The 26,359-nt window shown below is 42.8% G+C and overlaps 1 protein-coding gene across 1 annotated transcript; it reads right to left on the reverse strand.

Annotated features, from left to right (window-relative positions):
• Positions 1–14,431: 14,431 nt before the first annotated feature.
• On the reverse strand, positions 14,432–23,414 carry CCKAR (cholecystokinin A receptor). The gene is made up of 5 exons (XM_037828915.1): positions 23,287–23,414; positions 22,338–22,589; positions 19,544–19,805; positions 17,055–17,182; positions 14,432–16,091 (listed from the first exon to the last, which is right to left on the reverse strand). Exons 1-5 carry the CDS (start codon positions 23,396–23,398, stop codon positions 15,565–15,567), a joined length of 1,281 nt encoding a protein of 426 aa, XP_037684843.1. The 5' UTR covers positions 23,399–23,414; the 3' UTR covers positions 14,432–15,564.
• Between the last annotated feature and the right edge of the window lie 2,945 nt (positions 23,415–26,359).

Consider the following 26,359-nt stretch of genomic DNA (forward strand, 5'->3'; position numbering starts at 1 on the left):
AATCAAGGCTACTGGATAGCAGTTCAACAGTTTTAGGTATTTCCTTATATCTATTCCAATACACTAAAAACTAAAGAGGGATATCTATATGGTGCATAAGAATTCCCTCCAGAATGACCTCTGGACTCCGTTTGAAATCTCTCAGCCACTGAAACTTTATTTTGTTTCATTTCACTTCCCCCTTTTGGTCAAGAAGATTTTCTCAATCCCAGATGCCATGTCCAGGCTCATCCCTGGGAGTCATGTCCCATGTTGCCAGGGAGATTCACACCCTGGGAAGTCAAATCTCACATAGGGGAGAGTGCAGTAATTTTACCTGCCACATGGGCTTAGAGAGAGAGAGAGAGGGCCGCATCTGAGCAGCAAAGCCTTTATAATCCTTTTAATCACACTCATGGGCTAACTGTGTTGTCTGTCTCTTCACCTCTGGAACATAAGCCAGGAGACTTAGGGCATTGTCTTGTTCTCCACTGTATCTTCAGTTCCTGGGGCTGTGCCTGGCACATTGTAGGTGCTCAATAGCTAACTATTAAAGGAATGAATGAATGAATGAATGGCCAAACATGAGAAGTGTAGGTGCTATGAGAAAACATAGTTATATCGTGGAGTCCAGGACAGGCACTCGGGGAATGGTTGCCTTTTGTAGCACATGACCCAGCTCTGTACTGTTCACCCAACATGAAAGCCATGGCCTCTGCCATTAAGAACGGATGATGGAAAGAAATGAATGGGCTTTGTTGGCTTCCACTGACCTCTTCTTGGAATAGTTTGAGCCTTTCTGGAAAATCTTTAGAGGCTTTAAGCCCTAAAGTCAAAACTTGAAGAACATCTAGTTATTGAAGGTTAAAGCTGACAGTATGTCTTGGATCATCCTGGTCTGTGTCATACCTTTGACATTATATTTAAATATGGGTTTTTATATTTGATAAACAAAAGGGCCCTGAGAGATTCTCTGGAGCCTTCTGCCACCATTAATCATCTTTCTGAAACACTGCCACTTGGACTGGGGATCTGGCCAAACTTTAAGGGAGGGGTTGGGAGGAGGAAAAGTCCTCATGCACCCAGTTAGAATTGCCAACATGCTCCAACTTTTTCAGAGCAAGTGATAAGCAAAGCAGATGCATGGATTTGCTGAGCACTTCCTGCAGTATTTTGAGCCTTCCCGATAAATCAGCCACCTGTTGAGTTCTGCCTCATCCCAGGATACTAGGAGTGTGAAATCAGTAAACCTAAGAAAGTCCTCCGCAGCCTGCAACTATGCCTTTCTCACCTGCTGGCGCATTCCTGAAATCCTAATAGCAAAGCTATTCTTTCTGCAAAGAGACAAGTTAGGAAGCACATTGGTTTGGGAGGGGAAAGTCTGTAATTGAAATTCAGTATAAGAGGTAAAGGCTTGACCACAGCCCTTTTAGGTTGAAAGGTTTTGATAGGGAGAAGGCAGAAGGGAAAGCTTGGGTGGGGGGATAGGTATTATGGAAAGGTCATTGTATCAGTCAGCTATTGCTACAGTAATGCTGTGTAATAAGCCACCTGAAATACAGTGACATAAATTAAGCACTTATTTCTTGTTAACATGTGTACTGGTCAGTTTGGGTTCATCTGATCTATGCTAGCTCTGCAAGGCTTGGCTCCAGACTGCAGGTAAGGTCCAGATTTGCTCCATGTGTCTCTCCTCTTTGGACCAGCTGCAAACTGAGGAGCCAGTGGAAACAGTCAATGCTTCTTAAGTCATAGGCTCAAAACTTGCCCACCATCACATCCACCCCCATTCTTTTGGTCAAAGCAAATCACACGGCCAAATCTAATATCTATGGGCCAAGAAAGTATATGCCTCTCATGGAGGAGGTGGTGATGTCAAGAGAAGGGATATCTGCTGAATGAGAATTTAATCTTCCACAGGCCGCCTGGATAATAAAACTTACAACGTGCCTAGCTCTGCACTGACCACTTTCAGTTTAAATTGGGTCCTCACAAAATGAGGACACAGACTCTCAATTGGGTTCAGGGTGACGTTAACCCCATGTACCATAATTTGATTCCAAGACACACATGAGTCTTTGCAAAGGACTCTCCTTTCCTCACTGCTACTCCCCTCCCCCGCCCCTTCCTTCCCACTATTCTCCCCAAACTCCAGGGTGTGAGGCCCCACTTTTCCCTGGCCTATTGTTAATCAGATTGCATCTCCCTCTTTGAGCATTTATAGTCTTGGTTCAGGTGCCGGTGGGGTGGGGGTCCAAAACCGCCTCCCATAGAAAACCCCAGCTGCTGCATACCTGAATTTTGCAAACCTCCTCATATTAAAAAAAAAAAAAAAAAAAAAAGGGAAAGGGATCCCAGGGACTAGAGTTTCAGACTCACCACGATTATTTTTTCCCACAGAAATTTCAATAATAAAGGTTATTATAATAGTGAACAAGTGTATTTTGTCAAATGCCAAGCTAAAATTAAGCAATGGACAGAGCAAAACTGGCAAGAGCCAACCTGAAGCGCATGGTGCCGTTCGCCCCGCAGTGCACATGCGCACAGCCTCTCGCCTCGGCTGTGATCTTGCTGTCTGTCCGCAGCTGGTTCACACGCGCTCACTCGGGTTTACAAGAGCCCTGGGAACGTGAAGGGCTGTGAGACAGGGTTTGGCAGAAGAACTTGAGGGAAACCCGAGGGGACAGGGTCTGTCCTCAGGGACACCCAGGGGCCTCACGGAACCAACGCTGAGAATCCGGAGGCTCTGGGGAGAGACAGGGTCCCCTTCCTGGAGCACGGGGTCCCGCTGGTTATAGGACAGGTAAGAGGGCCAGGACCAACGAGTCCGAAGTCTGTGCGACTTCTGTCCTGGTCACCTCGAGGGCTCTGAGCCTCTAGGACCGTCTCTCAGAAACCCCGTGGGGGACGATACCTGAGAACCCCAGGGGCTGTCAGCAGATCTCAGACTGCGGATCCGTGGCAGGCAGAAGTGAGAGCAACCAAAAAGCGGCCGGAGTTTCCCCAGGCTTGTTTGTCTGTCATGGTATCCTGTTCCCGTGAAGTCCTTGCAGCCAGGTCTCCGGGGAGCAGCGGTTAAAAGAGACTCCGGACCCTCCGTTGGTTCAAATCCTGGCCCTGCCACTTACTAGCTGTGAGACACGCTTCTGAACTTCTCAGAGCCTCATGTTCTTTGTCTGTAGAGTGGGGATAATAATAGTACCTTTCTCAAAGGGTTGTTTTGGGAATTAAATGAGTTAATATATGCAAAGAACTTAGCACCGTACATAGTAAATACTCCATAAGTGTCACTGGTGGTATTGTTTTTATTATATGAATATGACTCTCCCTGGGCATAAGGGAGAAGCCGAATGTGGATAAAAGGAGACCTCAGGGCCCCCAAATCTGGAGGAGGTTCTTCTCTTCTTTTCTTCCCTTCTCATAACCTCCTGGCCAGGTGTAGGGGCCAAAATACTTCTTCACTATCATTACATCTTCCTTGCCCAGGGTGGGGGAAGAAAGTAACCTAAAGTCTGCAAGATGAATAAACCCTCTCTGGGCAGCTGAGGACTTTTCAGCCATGTGAAACTGGGCTCAAGTCTGAGAAAAATGCAGACACTAAAGAGTCAGAAGGAGGACAAGGCTCTGACACAGGGTGGGGACCTCACTGAAGGAATCCTGTCTTACAGTCCTTCAGGAATCAAACAGGTTTTGAGCACTGCCTGCAGGCCGGGGTGTGTGCGAGGCTCTGCAGAAGTACCAATCAGGAGGTACAATAAGGACAATAAGGAGGTACAATAAGGAGCTCTCTTGGGAAGCTCGCAGCCTGCGAAACAAGGTCGGTCATTTTCATATTCCTCTGGTCCCTGATAAAAGTGGTCAACACTTTCTTTTTTCTTTTGGCACGAGCTTGTGGCCCTCCCTTCCTCTCTCTTCTCCTCCCTCCCTTTCCGCTCCTTTCCACCCTTTCCTTCTTTGCAAATTGGTTCAGCACCTCTTATGTACAAGTCCTGTCTCCCGTGTATGCTGCCCATGGTGTGGCATTTGACTTCATGTGATTTCTGACTACTCAGTCTACTGCCTGATCTTGCTTTTCTGTGCACCCCACCCTCCACCCCAACTCCTACCCACTGATAGCATCTGCAGAGGATTGCCAGATATTGCAAATAACATCTTGCATGGGACATATCCATACTAAAAAATTATCCATAGTTTATCTCAAATACAAATTTAACTCGGTGTCTTGTATTTTATCTGGCCACCTTACACCTGGAAGGCATTCAGGAAAGCACTTGCTGAATTAGGTCTTGGGATCCGTTGGCTCCACCCCTTGAGAATTTTGCAGCCTGAGCTGACATCCCTTTGGCTGCCATTGGTGTTCTCACTTGCCCATCCTGTTTACTTGGCTCCTGACTGGCTGTTTTTTTTTTTTTGTTGTTGTTGTTGTTGTTGTTGTTGTTGCAGCTGCTGCTTCTGTGCTTGAGGGATGGAACTGAAATTAGAGACCAAGAGGGAAGGACAGAGCTAGGAGAAGAAGGGACCTAGGAGCAGGTGTGGGGATTTAGCTTGAGTTCTCAGGGGTTGCAGCTGGGCTGGTGCCACATCAGGGGCATGATTGAGACACCATCTTCTCTGACCAGCTGGGGCTGGTCTTGGGTCTTGGGAATGTGCCCTTTGGGTGGGGAGGCATGTTGGGCATACTGTACCAGGGTCTCTTCACAGCCAAACTGTGGCCCCGGGGGGGAGATTCATGTATTGCTTGCTGTAGGACTGCAACAGGACCATGGAACCCCTTTCCCTCCATGCAATAAATGGGAGTTGTATAAACTCAAAACTGAGGCCTTGAATATTCAAAACCTAAGGAAAGGAACTCTGGTTGTTGCTGAAGGCTGAGCCGATGGCTCCAAAAGCTCAGTGGGTGGGGCCTTGTGAATTCTTCTACCAGGACTGGGTGTCAAAATGGTGAGAGGTTGGACTGGACCTTAGGCTGCAGGTAGTTTAATCTTCCCAGGGGAGATTTGAAAGCTAAGAAATCAAAGTCCTTCAAACCAGGGGTAGAGCCAGTGTTGAAGCCCTTTTCAGTTGGGAAGATTGGAAAACTCCAGTCACACCCACTGGATTGAGGAGCCCTGTGTACCAGTTTGGATATATTATGTCCCACAGAAAAGCCATATTTTTTAATGCAATTTTGTGGGGGCAGACTGATTAGTCTGTTGGTTAGGTTGGAACGTCTGATTAGATTATTTCCATGAAGGTGTGGACCCTGCCCATTCAGGGTGGGTCTTCATTAGTTCACTGGCAGACACAGAACCAGATGCCTGCTTATGCTGAGATGCTTGGAGATGAAGACAGAAGGATGTTTGGAGATGCTAAGCTAAGAGATAAAGCCCAGAGTTTGCCCCAGAGAAGCTAAGAGAGGACCCCCAGATGCTTAGAGAGAAACGCCCTGGGAGAATGAGCAAGGATGCACAGGAGCTGAGAGGAGCTGAAACACAACCCGGGAACAAGGGACCAGCATATGCCAGCCATGAGCCTTACCAGGTGACAGAGGTGTTCCGGACTCCACTGGCCTTTCTTCAGTGAAGGTATCCTCTTGTTGATGCCTTAGTGTGGACACTTTTATGGCCATAGAGCTGTAAATTTGTAACCTAATAAATCCCCTTTATAAAAGCCAATCCATTTCTGGTATTTTGCATAATGACAGCATTAGTAAACTGGAAGACCCTGTGATGACTGCTTGGACAGGTCAATCTGGAAAGACCACATCAGGGTGGGGCCAGTTAGTTGTTCTAGTGGTTGGAGAGAGAACAGCTCCCAAGCCTCCAGCCAGCTCACACTGGGGCAGTGCATCTCTGGCAGGAAACCACACAGGGAGAGTCTTGGAGCAGCACCTGGAGGGACATGAATGATGCGTGAAGGCATTTGTAATTGCGAGTCTAATGGAAAGTGGTCCATTCACTTGACAAAGCCAAGGGCAGAGTAAGTCTAGAAATTAAACTCCTATGCTTGTGAGGCCAAGCTTAATTGAAATCATTGGCTAATCCTGCTAGAAGACAGGCCGATATTGCAGCCTCTAAGATCACAGATTAATTGTCTGTGAAAGGAGCTAAATCAGTGGTTTTCAAACTGTCTTCTGTAGAACCCAAGGGGTTCCACTAAGATTTCAAAGAAACATCTCAAAAGCCCCCATCACTTCAAATGGAGCAGCTATACTAGAATCCTTTTTACATTTTGGATTCCATAAAAAGTTACTTGGGAAATAAAAAAGGTTTCCCTGTGTTGAAAAGAAGTTTGAAAACCACTAATCTAATCCAAATACTTTATTTTATAATTAAGAGATTCATTCATCAAACATGGCTGATACATTGTGCTAGGCAGTCAGGGAGAATAGGTGGTTCTAGTAGATATAAATAAGAGAGTCTGTCCTCAAGGAAAATAATATCCAACAGGAGATTAAATTAACCTATAGACCCAGGCAAAAATGAAAAATTCAGTCACTCCATTCAACACATCCTTCCTTTAGCTAATAATTGTTGAGCATTTAGTGTGCCATGCCCGAGTTGTCACTGGAATGTGGGAAATACTGGAGAGACTGTTTCAGTTCAAATGTCTTCAGGTATAGATGAGAAAATGCTATAGGTTTAAGCAGTAGGGGGTTATTCTCTCTCCCAACAGGAAGCCCAGGGAAAGGATGACCTGGGGACTGATCAATTCAATGCTAAGGTTCTGAGTGGGCCTCTCAGTGGTTCTCTTGACCCTTCCTCTTGGTGCAGGAGGCTGCTGGAGTTCTAAGTGTCACTTCTAGGCAAGAAGGAAGGGACCTGCCTCCTGTCATGTTGCTTCCATTTATCTTTCAAGAAAATATTCCTCAGAGTGGTAGATTATATTATTTATTAAAAAATATTTATTGCGCCTCCCTGGTACTCTTTTCTGTGAAAAGATTATACCTCCTAGCACCGCAGACATCAGGCTTGGCCATGTGAGTCGCTTTTGCCAATGGGATGTGAGTAGAAGTGATGTGTGATTCTTCTGGAAGCTTTAAGAAGCATCACTCCTTCTGCCATTTCCCATTTTGCGCAGTCACAAGACTAGCGTGTTCTGGAAGGGGCAGTTTCTTCAGCCAAGATCTTGGAATAAAGAAAAGATGTAAAGAAGAGCCATGTCCAACCTATAAAGCCCAGGTAGTATGAACAAAAAAATAATCATTTGTTGTTGTAAGTCATTAAGAGTTTGGAGTTTTTTTGTTACTGAAGCACAATGCAACACAAACTGACTAATAATCCCAGCAGACTTATTGTTACAGATCATTGGCTAGAACCCGTGATGCAAGAGTCGGCTGGAATTGGCTTGCAAGAGACTATTGTTAAATTTTCAGGTAACTTGGTAATAAATACTCAACACACATCACTTCATGATTATTTTATTATGTTTAACTATCTATGTTCTTGTGGTTATTTGTGTTTATTGCATCTGTATGGTGGAAAAAATATAAAATAGTGTGTTACAGCACATCTCTTCCAAACTGTACTTTCAATGATGTCACATTTCACTGGTGAGAACTGGGACACAAGTCTACCCCTAAACCAGTCACTGGCACAAGGGAGTGAGGAGATTATATTGTTTAACATAGACCCATCATGATTTATCCTTTGGAGCTGGATCCACCTTCCCTGAACCTAATGCCACCAAATCCTGCATAGAATGGGTTCCATTAGCAAGCAAGATGGGGTAGGATGGGGGCAACGAGCTGCAGGAGATATAGAAACAACCAGAAATATAGAAAGACAGTGTTATGAGAACTCAGAGAAGGGAGAAGTCCTTTGTGATAGAGGATTTCGGAGGTTTAATGGGGAAGGTGGCAGGTGCACTGAGCCTTGGAGAATAGGTAGGATTTTATCAGGAAGATCTACAGAGAGAAGGAGAACATCCCAAATTGAGGGAGGCTTGAGTGTGAGGAGGTGCTCGGGGAATAGCACATCATTGTGTTCTCAAGGGAAGATGAAACTAACCGATTAGGAAGGAAATTTGGAAAGGAAGTTTAGTTCCCAGTTGCTGGGAACTTGATGACAGGCTAAGGAAGTTGGACTTTAAGGAAACAGGAAGCCATTGAGAATTTCTGGACAGGGAGTGAGAAGATCTGAGCTTTATATTGGAAAGACCAATCTAATACTAGAGCATGTGGAAAATTGCGGGGCAATGAGAGTTGGGGGCTGGGTGACCAGTTGGACGGCTGCTGTGACTCTCTGGATGATAAGTAATGAAAGCAATTCTGATCAGCGTGTTCTCAAGAGAAATTGAAAAGACCAGCAGGACCAGGCTAATAACTAAAAGAAGTATCTTATATATCGCTTATGATGTTATCCTTCATTAGCATCCACTGTTTGCCAGACACTCTTCACTTGTAGTTTATTGAAAAGTATAAAACAATCAGTAAATGGCTTTCTTTTTCCCTGCCTCTGTCTTCAATCCCTATCTTTCAGATATTCTCCTCTTTCTTTTCTTTTTCATCTCTTTCCTTTCTTTTTCATCTCTTTTCATGAGGACTTCATCTTCAGATATTTAAGTGAAGCCTTTCATCTCACATCTAGTTTGAAGCTTCTTGCTTTCTCTCTACAGCGGACAGGTCCTGGGCTGGACACTGCAGTGGAGAAGAAGGCAGTGGTTCTTTTTTTCCCTCTTCCTTGCTTTATCTCCTCATCTTGACAATGGCAGGATGGGTGAGTGATAAAGTGGTAAAAATGACGTTGCTTGTGGTTCTTCTTCAGTGGTCAAATGACCTTTGGCATGACAGGTGTGCACGTGCTTGCTCTTTCTCTTATGGGGTGATTTTGTAGGTTTTTCAGAGGCCCCACCTTTCCATTCACACACACACTGGGTGGGGACATCCAGCACTGTAGGATTTCCTGCTCTAGCTAAGCTCTTACAGGTCCAGTCAGCTCTGGCTATTGTGGCACATCCCACATGGCCTCTCTCTGCCCCAGGGAGACTGGGTCTGGCTACTTTCTGTAGTGTCTACTTGGCCTGTGGAGCCATGCCCCCTTGCCTCTCTGTCTTTGAAAACCTGGCTCTGGCTGGGCTCTTTCCTAACACTGTTCAACACGAGAGACGTGGAAAAAGTCCTGAGTCCAGGAGACACAGGGTATCTAAGACCCCTTTCCCCAAATTCAGGTCCTATGACAGGAAGGATGAGAGATCAGTTTTCCCCTTTGACAAACAATTCTACCTTCCCTGCATATTTCTGGAAGTTTCCTTTATTTGGTATCATGGTGAGAGTAAAGGAAAACGGCACAGAATTCTTCTACCCACTCAGCTGACAACCTTCTACAAATAATTTCTCTCCTTTATATTTACAGGGGCAGGAGAAAAGTGATGCAGTACGTGCTGCAGCTTAGGTTTCATGTTCTCTTAGCAAATCATGGAATTGCCTCTAGTTCCTCTTTTGAGAAAGTTGGAAAACTTGTCAGTCCCTCGTTCGCAGCCATGATTCTGAGTCTGGAAAAGTCCCCTTTCATATCCTGTTTAAATTAATCAGGATTCTACAGAGAAACAGAACCAAGAGGAGATATATATTTTATATATGTATAAAACACACACACATACACACAGATTTATTTATTTTAGGGAATTGGCTCATATGATTGGGGGACCAGTGAGGCCAAAATCTGTTGGGGATGCCAGTAGACTGGCATCAAACATGAGTTGATGCTGTAGTCTTGAGGCAGAATTTCATCTTTTTCAGGAAATCGCAGTTTTTGCTCCTAAGGCCTTCAACTGATTGAAGAGGCCCACCATCATTATGGAGGATAATCTCCTTTACTTCAAGTCCACTAATTGTAGATGTTAATCACATCTACAAAGTACTTTCACAGCAACACCTAGATTAGTGTTTGATTAAATAGCTGGGTACTAAGTTGACACATAAGACTAACCATCACACCATTGCATAAATATTCTCAAGTGTCACATAAACCATATGAGATGAGAATTACAGATGAGGCAATTAAGGCTCAGGCGTTGGGTACTTTGCCCAATATCACACAGCAATCAATGTTGGGCCTGAGGTATAAATCAAAGACTTTTTGACTCCAAAGTCCATGTTCTTGACCACTTTCTGATATCACCTTTTAAAAGTAAATCAGATTTGGGGCCTGAGTGTCTGGAAAGAATGGGGGTACCATTAGCAGGCAGAGAGAATCAGGAAGAAGTGTGGCTTGGGGTATAACTCCATCTCAGATATGATGAGTTTGAGGTTGTAGGGGACACAGTGGCACCCCATTGATGCTTCATGGGTAATGATAATCTGCAAGTTGAGCTGGGGAAGGGGGTCTTGACAAAAAAGTAAAAGGTGAAGGGGAAAATCAGAGAGTTTTACACTGCAGGCTGATGGATGAGAGGGCCCATATCAGATGATACTGAGAAAATAGGTCCATTTTAATAATGTTGATAATTTGCCAAAGAAGTGAAAGCTCTTTTATCAATACTATCTCTTGGCTCTCCTGTGAGGTGGCAAAGTGTATTTTCTTCCTTCTAATAATAAACAGAGGAATAAAACTATCCAGAACACAAGCACAGAAGTCTGGTGAGGGCTTTCAAATCCTACTCATTCAGGGAGCTCAGACTGGGGACCCAACATCCATGGGGAAGGGGGGAAAACAGGAATTTCTCTTCTTTAAGGTGGTTACAGCACAAGGAATAGGGACGGTGAAATATTATAGGAAGCTAAGAAGCCAGCTGTTGGTTATTTAGACCAATAAATGCCACCTAATCCCAAGAGCAGCCTGGTCGAACTGGGCTGGGCTCTGATCCTGCCGTGGTTGTTTATTGGCTGTCTGACTTAGGACACGTCACTTCTTCATCTGAGCCTCAGTTTCCTCTCCTGCAAAATGGAGAAAATAATGACTCATGCAAGTTGCTGTGAGAATTAAATAAGAAACCCTATGTAGCAGACATTCAGTCCTTCCTTCTTTGAATGTCTATTGTCATCTGCTATGAACAGAGACTTGCACAGATTACATACTTGGTCTTTGATAAATGTTGGTACCCCTCTCAATCCTACTACAATTTGGTTTGGGAGTGGATTTTTAGGCATACATTTCAATTGGAACGGGACTGATGTTCTGGGGAATGGCCTCCCACAGGGTGCTCTGGGTGGCTATGAGCTGGAAGGAGTTCGGAGCTCGCTGATCCCTGTCTGGGTACTTTTCTTCCTTGGCCTGGCAGCCTTGTCTCAGAGATGCCCCAGAGGTGAGATTTCAGCAGATCATTATGTGCTTGGGTGTCAGGGAGAATCTCTGATTGCAGAGTTAACCGGAAGCCAACAAAATGAAGGGAGGATGTGGAATAATAAAAGGATAAAGCCAATTCCAACTCACAGAGGCACACAGTATCAGAGATGGAGCAACAACCCCTCATTTTGCACACGAGGAAACTGACACCCAAAGATGGGGACTGACTTGCCTGGGGCCACACATCAAGTTAGTGGTAACGCCAGGATTGGGACATCACAGATTTCTGGACTTCGGGTCCAGAGTAAGCTATTTGCCTGCAGAGGAGGCATTTACTCTCAATGAACTTGAAAGCAAGATTTGCTGGACGTCACCTAGCTTGTGGCTGATTGGAAACAGAATACGGTTGCCAAACCCTTTATCGATCACTACTGCCTACTGTGCAGGATGCCTCTGGTGGGGTGGTGAGCCCTTCCCATAGTAGCCAGGAAAGGACTGATGTTTGTGAACAACCTCATTCAGAGTCATTCATTCATTCATCCTCCAAACATGTATTGAGCATCTGTTACGTGCTATGAATAGCGCTGGGTGCCAAATAATTTATACTTGTCTGCTCTCTCTTCCTGAACAAGGAGACCTGAAATTCTGCCCAGTCTGGGCTTCCAGGGTCTGGGGTGGGGCATAGAATGATGAGACATAGAATTGTCATGTGGACTCCAAGGAAGCAGAGGGAGGAAAGCACCACATTTAGAGCCAAGAGCCAGCCAGAGGGAGTCTGCCGATGTAGTGTGGGGTGGGGGTGGCCCTGAAAGGCTCCCTGAGGCTCAGGGAAGCAGGGAGTTTGCAGTGGTCAGTGGAGAGAGCAAATGGTGGGGAGGGAGCCGCTAAGAGGTCCAAGTGGCTTTGTTAATGTTTATCAGCCCTGATGAGAGGACTATAGTATGACTTGGAAATGTGATGGTTTTTTACTGTTCTCCTTAAAGGGAATGAAGTCAGGGAGGAGCTAAGCCAAGGGTTACTGTAGACCAGTGGGTCTCAACCCTTATTTCTCTGTGTCTTAACTCTGTTCCCAGGAACACATTCCATTAGTAACATCTCTGATACATTGGGCCCGCCCCTCTGCTGCCCTAGGGGAGGGGCAAAGGGAAGGGAGAATGGCAGGCAATACTGGCCCATCTGAATCTTGGGGAGGTTGGGAAAGCCCCCTAGAAATTCTTAAACCCACCCCCTCCCCCGAGAGCATGCCATCCCTTCTTGAGAATCACTATTGTGGGACAGCATAGAAAAAAAGCATAGAAGGCACAGCAGAAGTCAGTCACATTTATTGAGCACCTACAGTGTGCAGAATACTGAACAAAACACTGGAAGGCAGTACAATGGAGGTTCAACAGCTGTTATCATTTGCCTCATACACTTAGTTGGGTGGGGAGGACACTGTTATGCATACATGAACATGTGTAACCACACCATGTGAACCACACTGCTTAGTCACATTATAAGGTCACAAGGCAAGATTACTGCGGTAACTAGGACACGAGAAGCCACGGAGACACGTGGATTAACTGAAGACCAAAGGTACACCTCTCCCTTCTAGTGCTCAGGTTTTAATTTACCACTCTGGTGATGAAAGGAAGCTACCAGAAGGCCCTAGAAAGTACCAGAAACTCAATGAATTTATTTTCTTTTCTTAACTCTTCTGGCCACTTCATTTCTTATTACAATTAGTAAACCATTTTAGCATGAAATCAAGGCAGTTGACTCAAAAAAGTATGAGAATAGCTTTACCTTAAAAACGTTTTTTTTTGAAAAAAACAAAAAGAGTAAAGTCTGTTGATAGTTCCAGTACCAAAGTCAGGCACACATTCTGAAGGTAAGTAAATAGCTTCTTTTTCTTTCTTTAATTTTTTTTTTTTTTTTTTTTTTTTTAACTGAACTTCTAGTAAATTTAGTAAACAGAGAAGTTTCCAAGTACCTTTTACCTCCTTTTAAAATGATTTTAAAGTAGGGTGCCATATGAAATACAGGATGTCCAATTAAATTCTAATTTAAGGTAAATAATGAATAAATTCTTTTAGTACGAATGTATCCTGAATAGCACAAGGGACATAATTATATGGAAAAATTATTCACTGTTTATCCAAAATTAGAATTTAACTGGGCAACCTGTATTTTTATTTGCTAAATCTGGCAGCTATATTTTAAGGTTTATACAACTTTGGTACCTTCAGAGGTTCTCAAATGTGGGGCCTTATTTCTCTTCATTTATATGCTAATACTGTCAGAAAGAAAGGTTTATTCTTTAGGCAAAAAAATTATACATTTTCTAGGATTTACTTAAATATTGGGTGCATTTTTATTTCTAACACCTTTAATTTTTACCATTTTAGCAGTGTATATTTTAGTCTGTTGAATTTTCATCTTGAAATCTTTGCCCGAGATGGCTGGATGCAGATAATACAATTAGACTGTGGTCTGAGGAACAGAAGAACTAATATCCAGCTTGAAAAGTTCTTACAATAAATAGTCACACCCTAAATAATTTCTTCTCAGCACACAACCAACAACTTCCTCCCTTAAAAGACCAAAATGGCAACACTAACATCTTATTAAATTATAAAACATCCCTTCTCCTATTCATGACCTCTTCTTGCTGCTCCACTCCCCTTCCTCTCTTTCCACATAAATTTTTCTCAACAATTGAAGTCACTGGCCCTTGTGTGCCACAGAGAATGCCAAGTGTGGATCAATGGATGGTCATGGTTTCATGAAAATAAGAAGAAAAGCTCGCTTCTCACATGGAGCATGAAAGCTAAGATGCACTTTCTTTTTCCACTTCCCATGTCAGCTGCCCATATTCCCACTGCCCACTTGTAAACTTGCTTTTTGTCAGAAATGTCTGTATGAATTTATTTAAGCAGACAGGTCAATGTTGCTCTTAAAAAGAAAAAAATTAAAAAAAAAAAAAATAAGAAAGAAGTGCTGGTACACTGGAGTGGCACATACTAGTCCAGATTTGCACTTCTAGGAATGAAGATAAGATCACACATCTTATTTTACATTGTGATTTCCAAATTCAAGGAACGTGATTTCAACACTACGCAAAGAAAAGACATTTGCATGAAACTCCAAATGTTTTGAAGGAATATAAAATAACATTTGCTAAATTCCAATATCCATTAATTATTATTATTTTTTTTTAAAAAAACACACCAAAGAGTATCTTATATGTAAAGAACATATTTATATGCTTGGTTTACACGTAAACACAAAGTTAATACAATCAATGGCAAATACATACGTTGTATTTAAATGTATTGACAACGTTGACATCCAAAAGCTATTAATTGACTGAGTCAAGTGTAACAGTTTTTCACATGTTTCCACCCTTGGCCAGGTACACATAATTTGCAATCTCCTTTGTACCTGAAAGTTTTTCTGGAAAAGAGGAAGTGCCAGATGGTATGAGAAATTTAGTTGAGGCCAAAAACCACCACTACCACCACCACAAAAAAAAACAAAAACAAACAAACGAAAAACAAAAACGCCATTGGATTAAATGTCACCATATAAAGGAGGCCTTAAGCCACATATATTATTGAAGTAGACAAAATATCTCTATGTACCTTCTGGCACTTCACACTCTTTATAGTAAGATAGCATTCCATCCAGCTATTTACCTCGTTCTCTCTTTTCTTTTTAGAAATAGACTCTCTTTTCTTTTCCATCTTTCAGACAATGTTCCATATGCTATTCTGATGATGGAATAATCTTATGTCATGGTATGCCCATAACTGACGTCAAGAAGAAAAACTGAGATTGTTCTCTTATTACAGAAAATAGCCAGAAGAGATCAAGTTCCCTTTTGTGTTCACAAGGAAGTGGGGGGCTGCAGTATGCACATGAAAGAGTGATGGACTACCCAGAGGCAAAGCAGGCCCCACAATCCTGCATTAGTGGAAGCAGAGCATAGAAGTGCATCTCCCTGGGGCACGAGTACCCACCTCAGATGTTCCAAAACCTTCTAAAGCTCAGCAGGGAGGGTCCACATCTCTGTTTTGAACAAGAGTTTGGCAATGACATTTGCAGCATGGGTTCCAGTTATTACGGGCCTGCTCAAGTTACCCTTACAATGAATGTTCCTGAAAATTTCCTGCCTTGAACTGTCTACAAACGAAGCCATGACCCCACCCTTAAAGAGCCTCCCTTGCCAGGCCCCAGATGAAAGATGAAAAGAAGACAATGCAAAGTTCCCACTGAAAATGGAGACTTCCTTCTCCACTTCCTTCCTCCTTCTCCCCCTATTGCCGCCTTCTTTTTAACTCCGCTTCTTCTTCCTCCCCCAATTCTTTCCTTCTTTCTGCAGTGTGGGGCCCGGGGCAGCTCATGGCGGTGGGGCAGAGGCAATCATATGGCTGTACGAGCACCTGGACAGAGAGGCTCCTGTGGTTCTGCCCTCCTCCTCCTCTCCCGCTTCTCCTCTCGCCCCTGGGGGGCCGGGGTTGGGGCAGCAGGGGAAGGTGGCCATGAAGCCGAGGCGGAACCTTCTGTTCATGAAGCAGTAGATGATGGGGTTGACGCAGGAGGAGGTGTAGGAGAGCAGGAGGATGAAGGAAATGGGAGCCCCCGAGAGGCGGCGCTCAGCTGAGGCCGTGTCATAGGCCCGCCAGGCGTTGGCACTGAAGATGGGCATCCAGCACAGAAAGAAGAGGACCACGATGACCATGAGCATGCGGATCACCCGCTTCTTGGCCATCAGGTTGGCCGTGGAGCTGCTGCTCCTGATGCGGCCGACCCTGCTGCTGGTGGACAGCTGCTGCAGCTCCAGCTTCCTCGGGGGTCTGGACTTCTGCAGGTAACACCCGTCACTGTCCTCGTACCTGCCGCTGCTGCCGCTGCTGAGTTTCCTTTCTGGGTGGGCAAGTGACATCACTGACTGTTCGGGATGGGCCATGCCAGAGGGAGGGCATGGAACCCCTCTCCCCACCCTCCCCATCAAGGGGGCCAGACCAAACTTGAGCTGAAGAAGGGGGCACTACACTGATGTGGGTGAGTGTTGATCTCTGCTAGTCCTTTCCTTCAAATGAAAAGCTGCTTAAAACCAAAATAACATTTTTATGCATGTAGATTGCAAGGATCAAAATGATTAAAGAAGGGTTGTTTGCACTCTTTTTCCTTTCCCCACCTCCTCAAGGGCAAGGCTCCTGCTTGCTTGGTAAGCCCCCAGAGTAATTTTATTGTGAGGAATCTAGATAACAAGCAAAAATAAATGAAATCCCAAGGAGCTAGAGAGACTAAGTTATCTACATAGTTAAGAGCCAAGTAAAGAAAGGGGTGAAGTGTGAAGGGAAAAATGCCAACAAAGATGTTGGGGCAAATTTCTATGAATATTGGATTGTAATGAATGGGGAAGGAGAGGGGCTTTGTGGCAATGACAGTGTGTGAGTGAAAGGAAGAAGGGAAGGGGAAAGAGGTAAGAAAAGCTGAACCTAAGGTTACAAATCTGATCTCTTCTATTGTTTCTGGAGAGACACAAATAAAGACTGGGGTGACTGTTATCTCTGATCACTGAAGGGCGTCTATTTGAATGAAACATTATGGAAAGTCTGGAACATACAGGCCCTCAGCGTATAATTGGGTTACGTGTGTATTATCCCAGTCTATTCCAGTGAGCATCCTTTTGAGCAGTATTATTTCTCCATTTTATAGATGAGGAAGTGGAGATGCTGGGTCTTATGACTGTGCTTTATGACGCAGAATATCGTACAAATACTTTTGAAAATCTCTATACATACTCTGTGTGGGTACATCTTAAGTTATAGAAAACAAGCTTTGTGATCTTTTGGTATAAACATACAGCTAAAAGATATTTACCTCTAGCAGATTTCTTCTGGCTGGCATCAAATTTTATTCCTTGGTAGAGTTCCAAAGAGATTAGTCCATACGCCACTATCATCACAATTCCAGGAATAAGAAAGAGGATGAGTAACAGGAATGTGTGCCTAAGAAAATCAAAAGAAATCCAATAACCAGTAACTCTTGTCTTTTAAACACAAATGGGAAGGAATGAAAAGGGCTTATCATTATTTTAACTGTTCTGAACAAATGCAGTATTTTTTAGTATTTAATATCCTTGGAACTTCCACATCTGGAGTTGGATCATAGGAAGCTGTTCCCTTCTGTTCTGTTTCCAGATAAAGTCTCTAATGAAGGACTAGTTGAACTGGAAAAGTTTGGTAGATACAGTTCCGTGCCTGAAATATATCTAATTATTAAAAATAATGGCAGCTTACATTCACTAAGGAGTTTGCATTACTATATGTGCTATATGCTAGACTGAGCATTTTACATACATTCTTCATTTAATTCCCAAATAGCCTTTGAGACAGGCCCCGTTATCATAATACCCATTTTACAGATAAGGAAACCGAGACTTAAAGAGATTAATCAACTTGACCAAAGTCACACAGCGACCAGTGGCAGACATGCGATTTGAATCCAAGCAGTGTGATTCCAGAACCCACACTCTTAAGCATCACAATATGAAGTTTATCAACTTTAAACAAGGTAATAAAATGCTTAGGTAGGGATGATGGAAAACTTCCTTGGTTTTGCAAAATATGGCATTCTCGCTGTTTCTGATCCACGAACAGCTAAAAAATTCCCCTGGGCCTCCGTTCCCTGTGACCCATGAAGTTGGCTCAGTGGCATACTGGTATTAGTGCCCAGTGGGGCAGAGCTATGCTTTCTCTAAACACGGTTGATTCCTGAGCAACTGCAGGCTCTTCCTTTATGAGCCTGGCTCCTAAATCACTTTAGCAGTCTGGCATGTGTAAAGTTACAAGATTAGGCCACAAAATTGTCAGAGGCTCATGGTGTCTGGGCCATTTCTCATTTCAATTAGGCATGTTTTGATAAGATTCCTTTTCAAGTCTTGGAAATGCAGCTCTCATTTGCAACATAATTCCTTTGTGTGTGTGTTAGTTGGTTGAAGTGAAAGGAGCAAGGCAAAGAAAGATTATCTGAAACTGGCTGGCTGCCTGCTTCTAAAACATCCTTGGAATCAGTAAATACCCTGCATTTGTTTAGCCCTTTTTAAAAAGATAGTTAATGACGTTCCATACACATACTCTCATAGGAACCTTATAACCACCCAATGAGGTAGATAAAAATGTATACATTGGGAACTTCTTTTATAGATAAAGAACCAGAAGCTCAGAGAGGTAAGGTGAATTGCCCAAGGTCACCTAGCTAGTGAGCAAAGGAACAGGTATTACAATCTCACCCTTTCATTTCTGGTAAAGTGCTCCACACAAGTACCATAGCTGTAGTGCTAAGAAAAAACACATGGAAGTCGGGACTAATCTCTGCTCTGCAATTTTTTAGAAAGTGGTAGTTCTCAGAGTCCTCTAGCCCAAACCGCGAGACCGTTCAGCAGCATACAGCACAGCGGGTAAGCACACAGACACTGCCACTTACTAGGTGGGCAACTTCAGCCCTTCATGTCTCGGTTTCCTCTTCTGTAAAATGGGGATAATAGCAGTATCTACCCTCTAGGTATTTAAAAAAAAATTATTGTGGGAACATACATACAACACAACATTTCTCAGTTTAATCACTTCCATGTGTACATGCCTAAATGATATTATTTACATTAATTACATTCACAGTATGGTCCTACCATCACCACCATCCATTACTAAAGCGTTTTCATCACCTATTAAGCAATGACTTCCTGTTCCCCTGGTAACTTGTAATTTACTTTCTGTTTCTATAAATTTGCTTATTCTAGGTATTTCACATAAGTGAAATCATACAATATTTTCCTCTTGAGTCTGGCTTATTTCATTCAACATGATGTCTTCAAGGTTCATCCATGTTGTAGCATGCATCAGAACTTCATTCCTTTTTATGGCTGAATAATATCCCATTGCATGTAAATGCCACATTTTGCTCATTTATTCATCTGTTGACGGACACTTGGGTGGCTATTGTGAATAATGCTGCTATGAACACTATTGCACTAGTATCTGTTCAAGTCCCTGTTTTCAATATGTCTGAGGATATACCTAGAAGTGGAATTGCCCTATAAGGTTTTGAGAGGATTAAATGAATTCATATATATATATATATATATATATATATATATATATATATATATATATATACAGCCTTTAGAACCCAGCACTCTTAAGTGTTTGCTGTCACCATTATCCTAGAAAGAGGTTAGACTCTCCCTCAAAAGAGTCACGAGGAAATTGATCCCCCAGCCACCCTGGGCAATACATTTCAGTTTTTCGTAAGACTGCAAAATTATATCAAATTGTATTTGGAAAAAAAAAACAACAACTATGCAACCTTACCAGGACTGCTGCATGACATCATTTGGCAGAAGAAAGCGGCACATATTCGCTGTCTGGTTGTTATTTTTGGTAAAAGGCACCAAGATGCTATAAATTGGGTATGGCATCATGATGATAAAGGAGAGACACCAGGTAGCGGCAATCACCTTCAAAGCATGGGATTTCGTCTGCCAGACCCGGGACTGTAAGGGTTTGCAAATTGCACCGTATCTCTCCAGAGATATGGCCACCAGATTAAAGGTGGATACGCTCACCGAGGCACCTGGGAAAGGGACAGAGAGGTCACTTATGTTGGCTCTGAAATCCAAAGTTTATTTGCACACCAGCTTGAGCATAATTGATCTGCTCTGGTTCCATATCAAAGGAAAGCTCTCAGAGGGTAAAAAAATACAGTGTAGGTATATTTCAGAAAAGCACACAAGATTTATTCTCAGCTTTGTTCCAAAAAGGATTTAAGGCAGTAAAAGAAATGGTTGCAAATATATCTTCTTGCCAGTTTTTAGATAAGCTTATTGAGATTTGATTACAACCTAACTCCTGCTCAGGCAGAGTGCTCATTAATTAATAACCAAGAGGATGAAATAGGCTCCTATCCCACAGAAGAGGTTTTTGAGGAGTTTGAAGAAAAGCTCTAATATGGAGCATGTTCTTTATAGTTGAGAACCTGAGAGTCTCGAGGACTCTATCACCCTGAAAGTTCACGGGGTCTGAGCTTGAGACATTAAGACTTTTTCTGAAAATTTCTAGTACAGACTGTTTTGAAGAGTGAAAAATTCTAAATTTCAAAATGCAGTTAGTTAAAAAACAAAAAACAAAAAACACAACAACCTAGTAAAACAGTGGAGAAGCAAAAGTCCATGTTGCAAATAAAGCTTTCTCTATGTGGGGGGAATAGAGTCTCCTTAATCTTTTTGTTTTTCTGTATTTTGTAGAGCAAGCATGCATCACTATTATAGAGAAGAAAAAGCAGATTACCCTCATGGAAAAAGGTGCTTAGTAAAAAAAAAAAAAAAGCTTAATTTTTCCTGATGTTTGTGTTGTGTGTATGTGCTTACTATAATGACCCCTTAAAATTTCCTTTAACTCTTCAGCTATGCATTCTGTTAATTCCTCTATTTCTCACTATGATTTCTTAAATCTCAGAATGAATCTAAGTTTGGGAGCAGAGATGCTTAACCTGGAGTCCTTAGATTCTCATTGTGTTTTTGGATATACATTTTCTCTGAAACTGTGCAAAAATATTATTTTTCTGGGGAGAGTATCCATAGCTTTTCTTAGACTCGTAAAGAAGCCTATGACCCCAAAATGATTAAATAAAAATGCGTGTCCCTGGGCAGGATTCACTGCACTTTACTGAACTTTACCGTAAGGGGTTCATGAGATTTAGATCAGAGAGCATAACCCCAAACTCCTCATAAAGTTTAAGTCGGTGTCATGGGCTCACTGTAATCGTAAACCCACCAGTAGGCAAGCGCTCGTTTTAAATCTTCTTTCACATACTGTGGTTAAAGTTTTTAAATAATATTATCATGAGATATATATAGAAGGGCATGGAAATCATAAAGCACTATGGAACGCTAGTCATTAGTCCTGCTTTAAGATTGAAAAATGATTCTTCGTAAGCACTTAAAAAAAATTTTTTTTTTCAGAGGACATGGACCCAGATTGACACATTCTTGGTTATTTGTCTGTGGTCTGTGGCTTAGTAATTCATCATCATTTGGTCAGGGCTGGATCCTGCTCCCTCAGTTGGGAAAAATGAAGGCTTTTAAGCTTTCCGGTCATTGAAGACTCCCTTAGCCCGACTCAGCTCTGCATATTTTTCTAGGCTCGGGTCAAAACAAAAACCAACTCTTCCTCATTTCCCACCTCCCACCCCAACTAGTTCTCAAACCAGACAAGGGAGAGGGCAGCCTGGCAGACCGAGGGGATGAAGAAACTTGATTTTTTTCGGCCCCAGGAGAACCCCAGCTCTGTTGCTTGCCACCTGTATCCCTGGACTCATTATTAACCCCTCTGTGCCTCTGTTCCCTCCTCTGAGATGAGGAAAACTAACTGCATTGACTTCAGGAGGGCTGGGAATAAAATATAATTCTGTTAGTTAAACAACCTAGTACGATACCTGGAGTATAAAAAGTAGTCAAAAATTATTAGCTCTAGTGATTTTTATGATTATCATCCTTTTGATGGGCACCAGCAGGGAGCCATATATCAGCCAATCAGGATCACCTTAGTGACCCCACAGCCCCCAGGAGCAAACAACTCCTCATCTAAAGGCAGAGGCCCTTGGGGGAGTAGGGGTGGGGGTGGGGGGCACTGATTCCCAGGAGGGAAAATCTAGGGCTGCAAAGAAACTGGTTTTCAATAGCCCCTGTTGCCTAGGAAAACAAATGCAGTAACATCAAACAACCCTTCTCCTTCACCACTTCTCCCTTCCCCAAAAGCCATGACTGAAGTTGGGTAGGAATCAGGATACAATCAGTGGGTTCCAGAAAGTACTAGAGCAGCTTGAAGCTACATTTGAGTCTTTCTACCCTTGGAACAGAAGTGAGCAAAATGAATCTCTTCAGCATTTTCCTATCAACTTATTTCACTCTTGGAAACTGGCATCTGGGAATGTGTGAAGACACCTGTCTTAAAGCCAGCACCTGTGTCCTTTCACTAGTCCTGCACAGCCAGGTGTTTGGCTTCTTAGCACCTGGGAGGGCTGCTGCTCTATAGCTGGGGTTGGGAAGGTCTGGGGCCAAGTGGGGTCTGGGGCAAGCTCCGGAAACAGTGACTGGCGCTAACTCACCCATGAAGTAGGTGGTTGTCTTGCAAACAGCACTGCCGAAGATGAAATCCTTGAGCAGGTTGGGGATGAGGTTGAACGGCATGCAGAAGAGGCAGAGCATGAGGTCGCTGACAGCCAGGGAGAGCAGGAAAATGTTGGTGACGGTCCTCATCCTCTTGTTCCGAACCAGCACGGCGATGACAAGCGTGTTTCCCAGCACACTGAGCAGGAATATCAAGGAATACAAGAGAATCTGCACCGCCGGCTGCCACTCTGCAAAGAGGAACGGGGGCGAGACAGAAGGACAGAGGTTATGAGAGCAGAATGCTAAAACCTTAGCTCTCGAGTGAACGGGAATTTCCTGCCGATTTTGTGGTTGTGGTTCTTGTTTTGCAGGGGGCGTACGTCGTTGAACCCAACCATTCCTGTACTGACATATTGCAGAAACAAACTCTGGAAAGCATGGAGTGATTCAGTTGCTTCCAAAAGGATGGCTTGTGAAAAGATCCCCCAGGAAGCCCCTTTTTTTTCTTAAGAACAAAGCTTCTCAAGTGAAGGGCGAGCATTTTCTTTCCTGGCTGCTAAGCATTATTTTGCTTTAATCACTTCTTCACGCTGGGTTTCCCACAGGAAAAGGGGACTGCTGAATCGTGGCAGCACCTTTTCTGAAATGCTTGTAACTTCAAGCTTCGACACTTGTAATCCCTTCTTGCTACACTTTAGCTCCTCATCCCACTGCTTTTGTTCCCTCCAGGTCCTATATACTCACCCTCAATTCTCCCATGGCAAACTATGAGAATATTTGACTCTATTCTGCTTTTTGTTCCCTTATCCAGAAGTCCGAACAATTGACTTTACCCAGCCTTGTCTTGCGCCGACTTTGTTATGTATTCTTTGTCAGCCTGTCTTCTCTGATTTCTCCCTCAACTTAACAGTTTTCTGAATTAAAATATCCTTCTCTGCCACCTACCTTTGGAGGAATGGGGCTGCTCCAAGCAGAAGAGGGTCTCATTTTCGAGCCCAAGTTCACATGGAGAACTGATGTTGCTCCCATTTGCAAGAAGGCTGTCAGCCACGTCCATCCTTGCTTGCTGCCTTCCACCAAGTGCTGGTGAGCTGGTGAATTGCTCACTTTCAGCTCAGGCTCGTTCCTCTCAGGACCAGAGACTCCCAGATGAAACCTGCTGTGGAGGAGCAGGGAGGGAGAGATTTCCAGGTGTGGGCTTTTGCAGCCATTCCTATAGGCGACTTTTAGCTCACCACACTGGCTCCAGCTGGGCAAGTATTTGTTCTCCAGTCCTGGAGAGGCAGCTAAGGGCAAGCCTAGCCCGCTCCCCCTGCCAGGTTCCCACCCCGCCCTCCCGTTCTTGGGTCACTGTTAGGGCCCAGAGCACAGACAGCTCAATTGCAAGTTAACCCTTTTCACAGTGCTGCTGCTTTCACACACACACCTGTGCCCACACATGGACACACACACACACTTTCAAAGTACCTCTTTTCTCTGTACAGGAACCTGTTGCCATCCCAGCCATATCCAGAATAAAGCCCAAACTGGCTATGTGAGACAGGAACAATTAACAGAGTAACAGATACGATAATGCAGACCATCAGGGCTAAAGGACACTGAGGGACTGCGTTTCCACCTCCTCCTATAAAAGCAATTAGTGCCTTTTAGCTTTGGAGCCATGCCCAGCAGTGTGTGTTGATAGCACTGCTGGCTGATTGTTAAGTTGCTCCTAAGCACGGTGTTATTCCTTGTGGTCTCTACCCTTGTTAACCCAAAAGAAAGGGCACTTTTTTTTGGGGGGGGGGGGGTATCTTTTTTTTTTTTAATTAGAGATGTTTTGGGTTTACAGAAAAATCATGCACAAAATACAGGGTTCCCACACTCCACCCTATTATTTGGCACCTTGCATTGGTGTGGTGCATTTGTTACAATTGATGAAAGCACATTTTTATAATTGTGCTGTGAACTGGAGTCCATGGTTTACATTAGGTAGAGTTCACTATTTGTGTTGTGCAGATCCTTGGACTGTTTAAAAAATTTTTTATTCTAGTAACATATTTACAACCTAACATTTCCCCTTTTAACAAATAGATAATTCAGTGCTGTTAATTATGTTCATAATGCTGTGCTACCATCACCGCTATCCATTACCAAAACTTTTCCATCGTCGCAAATAGAAACTGCACATTTTAACTCCCTGTTCCCTACCATCCTCTCAGCCCTTGGTAATTTATATTCTAGTTTCCTACTCTATGAGTTTGCTTATTCTAATTATTTCATATCAGTGAGATCACACAATATTTGTCCGTTTGAATCTGGCTTATTTCACTCAAGGTGATTCTTCAAGCTTCATCCATGTTGTTGCGTGTATCAGAATGTCATTCCTTTATTTTTTTCATTCTGAACTGATTTTTAGCTTGGTGACCTTTTCTTTTTATTAGAGAAGTTGTAGGTTTACAGAAAAATCATGCATAAAATACAGAGTTACAAAATACTGTTTATTATTTTTATTAGAGAAGTTGTAGGCTTACAGAAAAACTGTGCATAAAATACAGAGCTTTCAAATATTATTAACATCTTGCATTAAGTATGGTACATTTGTTACAATTCATGAAACAATTCATGAAACTGTAGTCCATCATTTACAATAGGGTTCACTGTATTGTACAGTTCTGTTTTTTAAATTTTTATTCCAGTAACATAATACAGCCTAAAATTTCCCCCTTTAACCACATTCACATATGTAATTCAGTGCATTTACAATGCTGTGCTACCATCACCACCATTCATTACCAAAACTTTATGAACAACCCAAATGGAAACACTGTACAATTTAAGGTTTAACTCCCTATTCCCTTCCTTTCTCCCATCCCCTAGTAGCCAATATTCTGATTATGAATTTGTTTATTCTAATTATTTCATATCAGTGAGATGACACAGTATTTGTCCTTTTGTGTCTGACTTATTTCACTCAACATGATGTATTCAAATTTCACCCATGTTGTTGCATGTATCAGAACTGCTACATTCCTTTTGTATGAGGGAATACTATTCCACTGAGTATATATACAGCATTTTGTTTACCCATTCACTGGTTGAATGACACTTGATTTGCTTCCATCTTTTGGCAATTGTGAATAATGCCGTTATGAACATCAGTGTGCAAATATCTGTTCAAGTCCCTGCTTTCAATTCCTTTGGGTATATACCTAGAAATGGAATTGCCAGGTCATGTGATAATTCTGTACTTTCTGAGGAACTTTCTGAGGAAATGCCAAATGGTCTCCCACAGTGGCTGCATCATTTTGGCTTCCCACTATGAATGTCTTCCTATTTCTCCACATCCTCTCCAACGCTTGAGGTTTTCCATTTTTTTCATAGTAGCTAGTCTAGTGGGTGTCAAATGGTATCTCATTGTGGTTTTAATTTGCATTTTCCTAAAGGCTAATGATGCTGAGCATCTTTTCATGTGCTTTTTGGCCATTTGTGTATCTTCTTTGGAGAAATGTCTATTCAACTCTTTTGCTCATGTTTAAATTGGCTATTTTTCTTTTTGTTGTTGAGTTGTAGGATTTCTTAATATATTCTAGACATTAAATCCTTACTGGATATGTGGTTTCCAAACATTTTTTCCCAATGTGTAGGCTGTCATTTTACTTTCATGGTTAAGTCCTTTGTTGCACAAGAGGATTTAATTTTGATAAGGTACCATTAGTCTATTTGTTCTTTCATTGCATGTGCTTTGGGTATAAATCTAAGAAACCATTGCCTAACACTAAGTCCTGAAGATGCTTCCCTTCTAGGAATTTTATAGTTCTGACTCTTATATTTCGGCCTTTAATCTATTTTGAGTTGATTTTTGTGTGTGATATGGAGTAGGGTCCACCTTCATTCTTTTGCAAATGGAGATCTAGTTTTCCAAGCACCATTTGTTGAGGAGACTATTCTTTCCCAATTGAGTAGTCTTTGCCCCCTTGTCAAAAATCAGTTGCTCATAAATTTTTGGGTTGATTTCTGAACTCTCAATTCAATTCCA

Source organism: Choloepus didactylus, chromosome 3 (genome assembly GCF_015220235.1).
Source record: "Choloepus didactylus isolate mChoDid1 chromosome 3, mChoDid1.pri, whole genome shotgun sequence".
Lineage (NCBI taxonomy): Eukaryota > Metazoa > Chordata > Mammalia > Pilosa > Megalonychidae > Choloepus > Choloepus didactylus.

Bases quoted from the DNA above. Each gene is read 5' to 3' on its own strand.
- CCKAR (XM_037828915.1), bottom strand. From the start codon at position 23,398: ATGGACGTGGCTGACAGCCTTCTTGCAAATGGGAGCAACATCAGTTCT. The intron at 22,590-23,286 runs GTAGGTGGCAGA...TCCTCTTTGCAG, and splicing joins GCAGCCCCATTCCTCCAAAG to AGTGGCAGCCGGCGGTGCAG. The intron at 17,183-19,543 runs GTAAGGTTGCAT...TGATTTTCTTAG, and splicing joins GATGTCATGCAGCAGTCCTG to GCACACATTCCTGTTACTCA.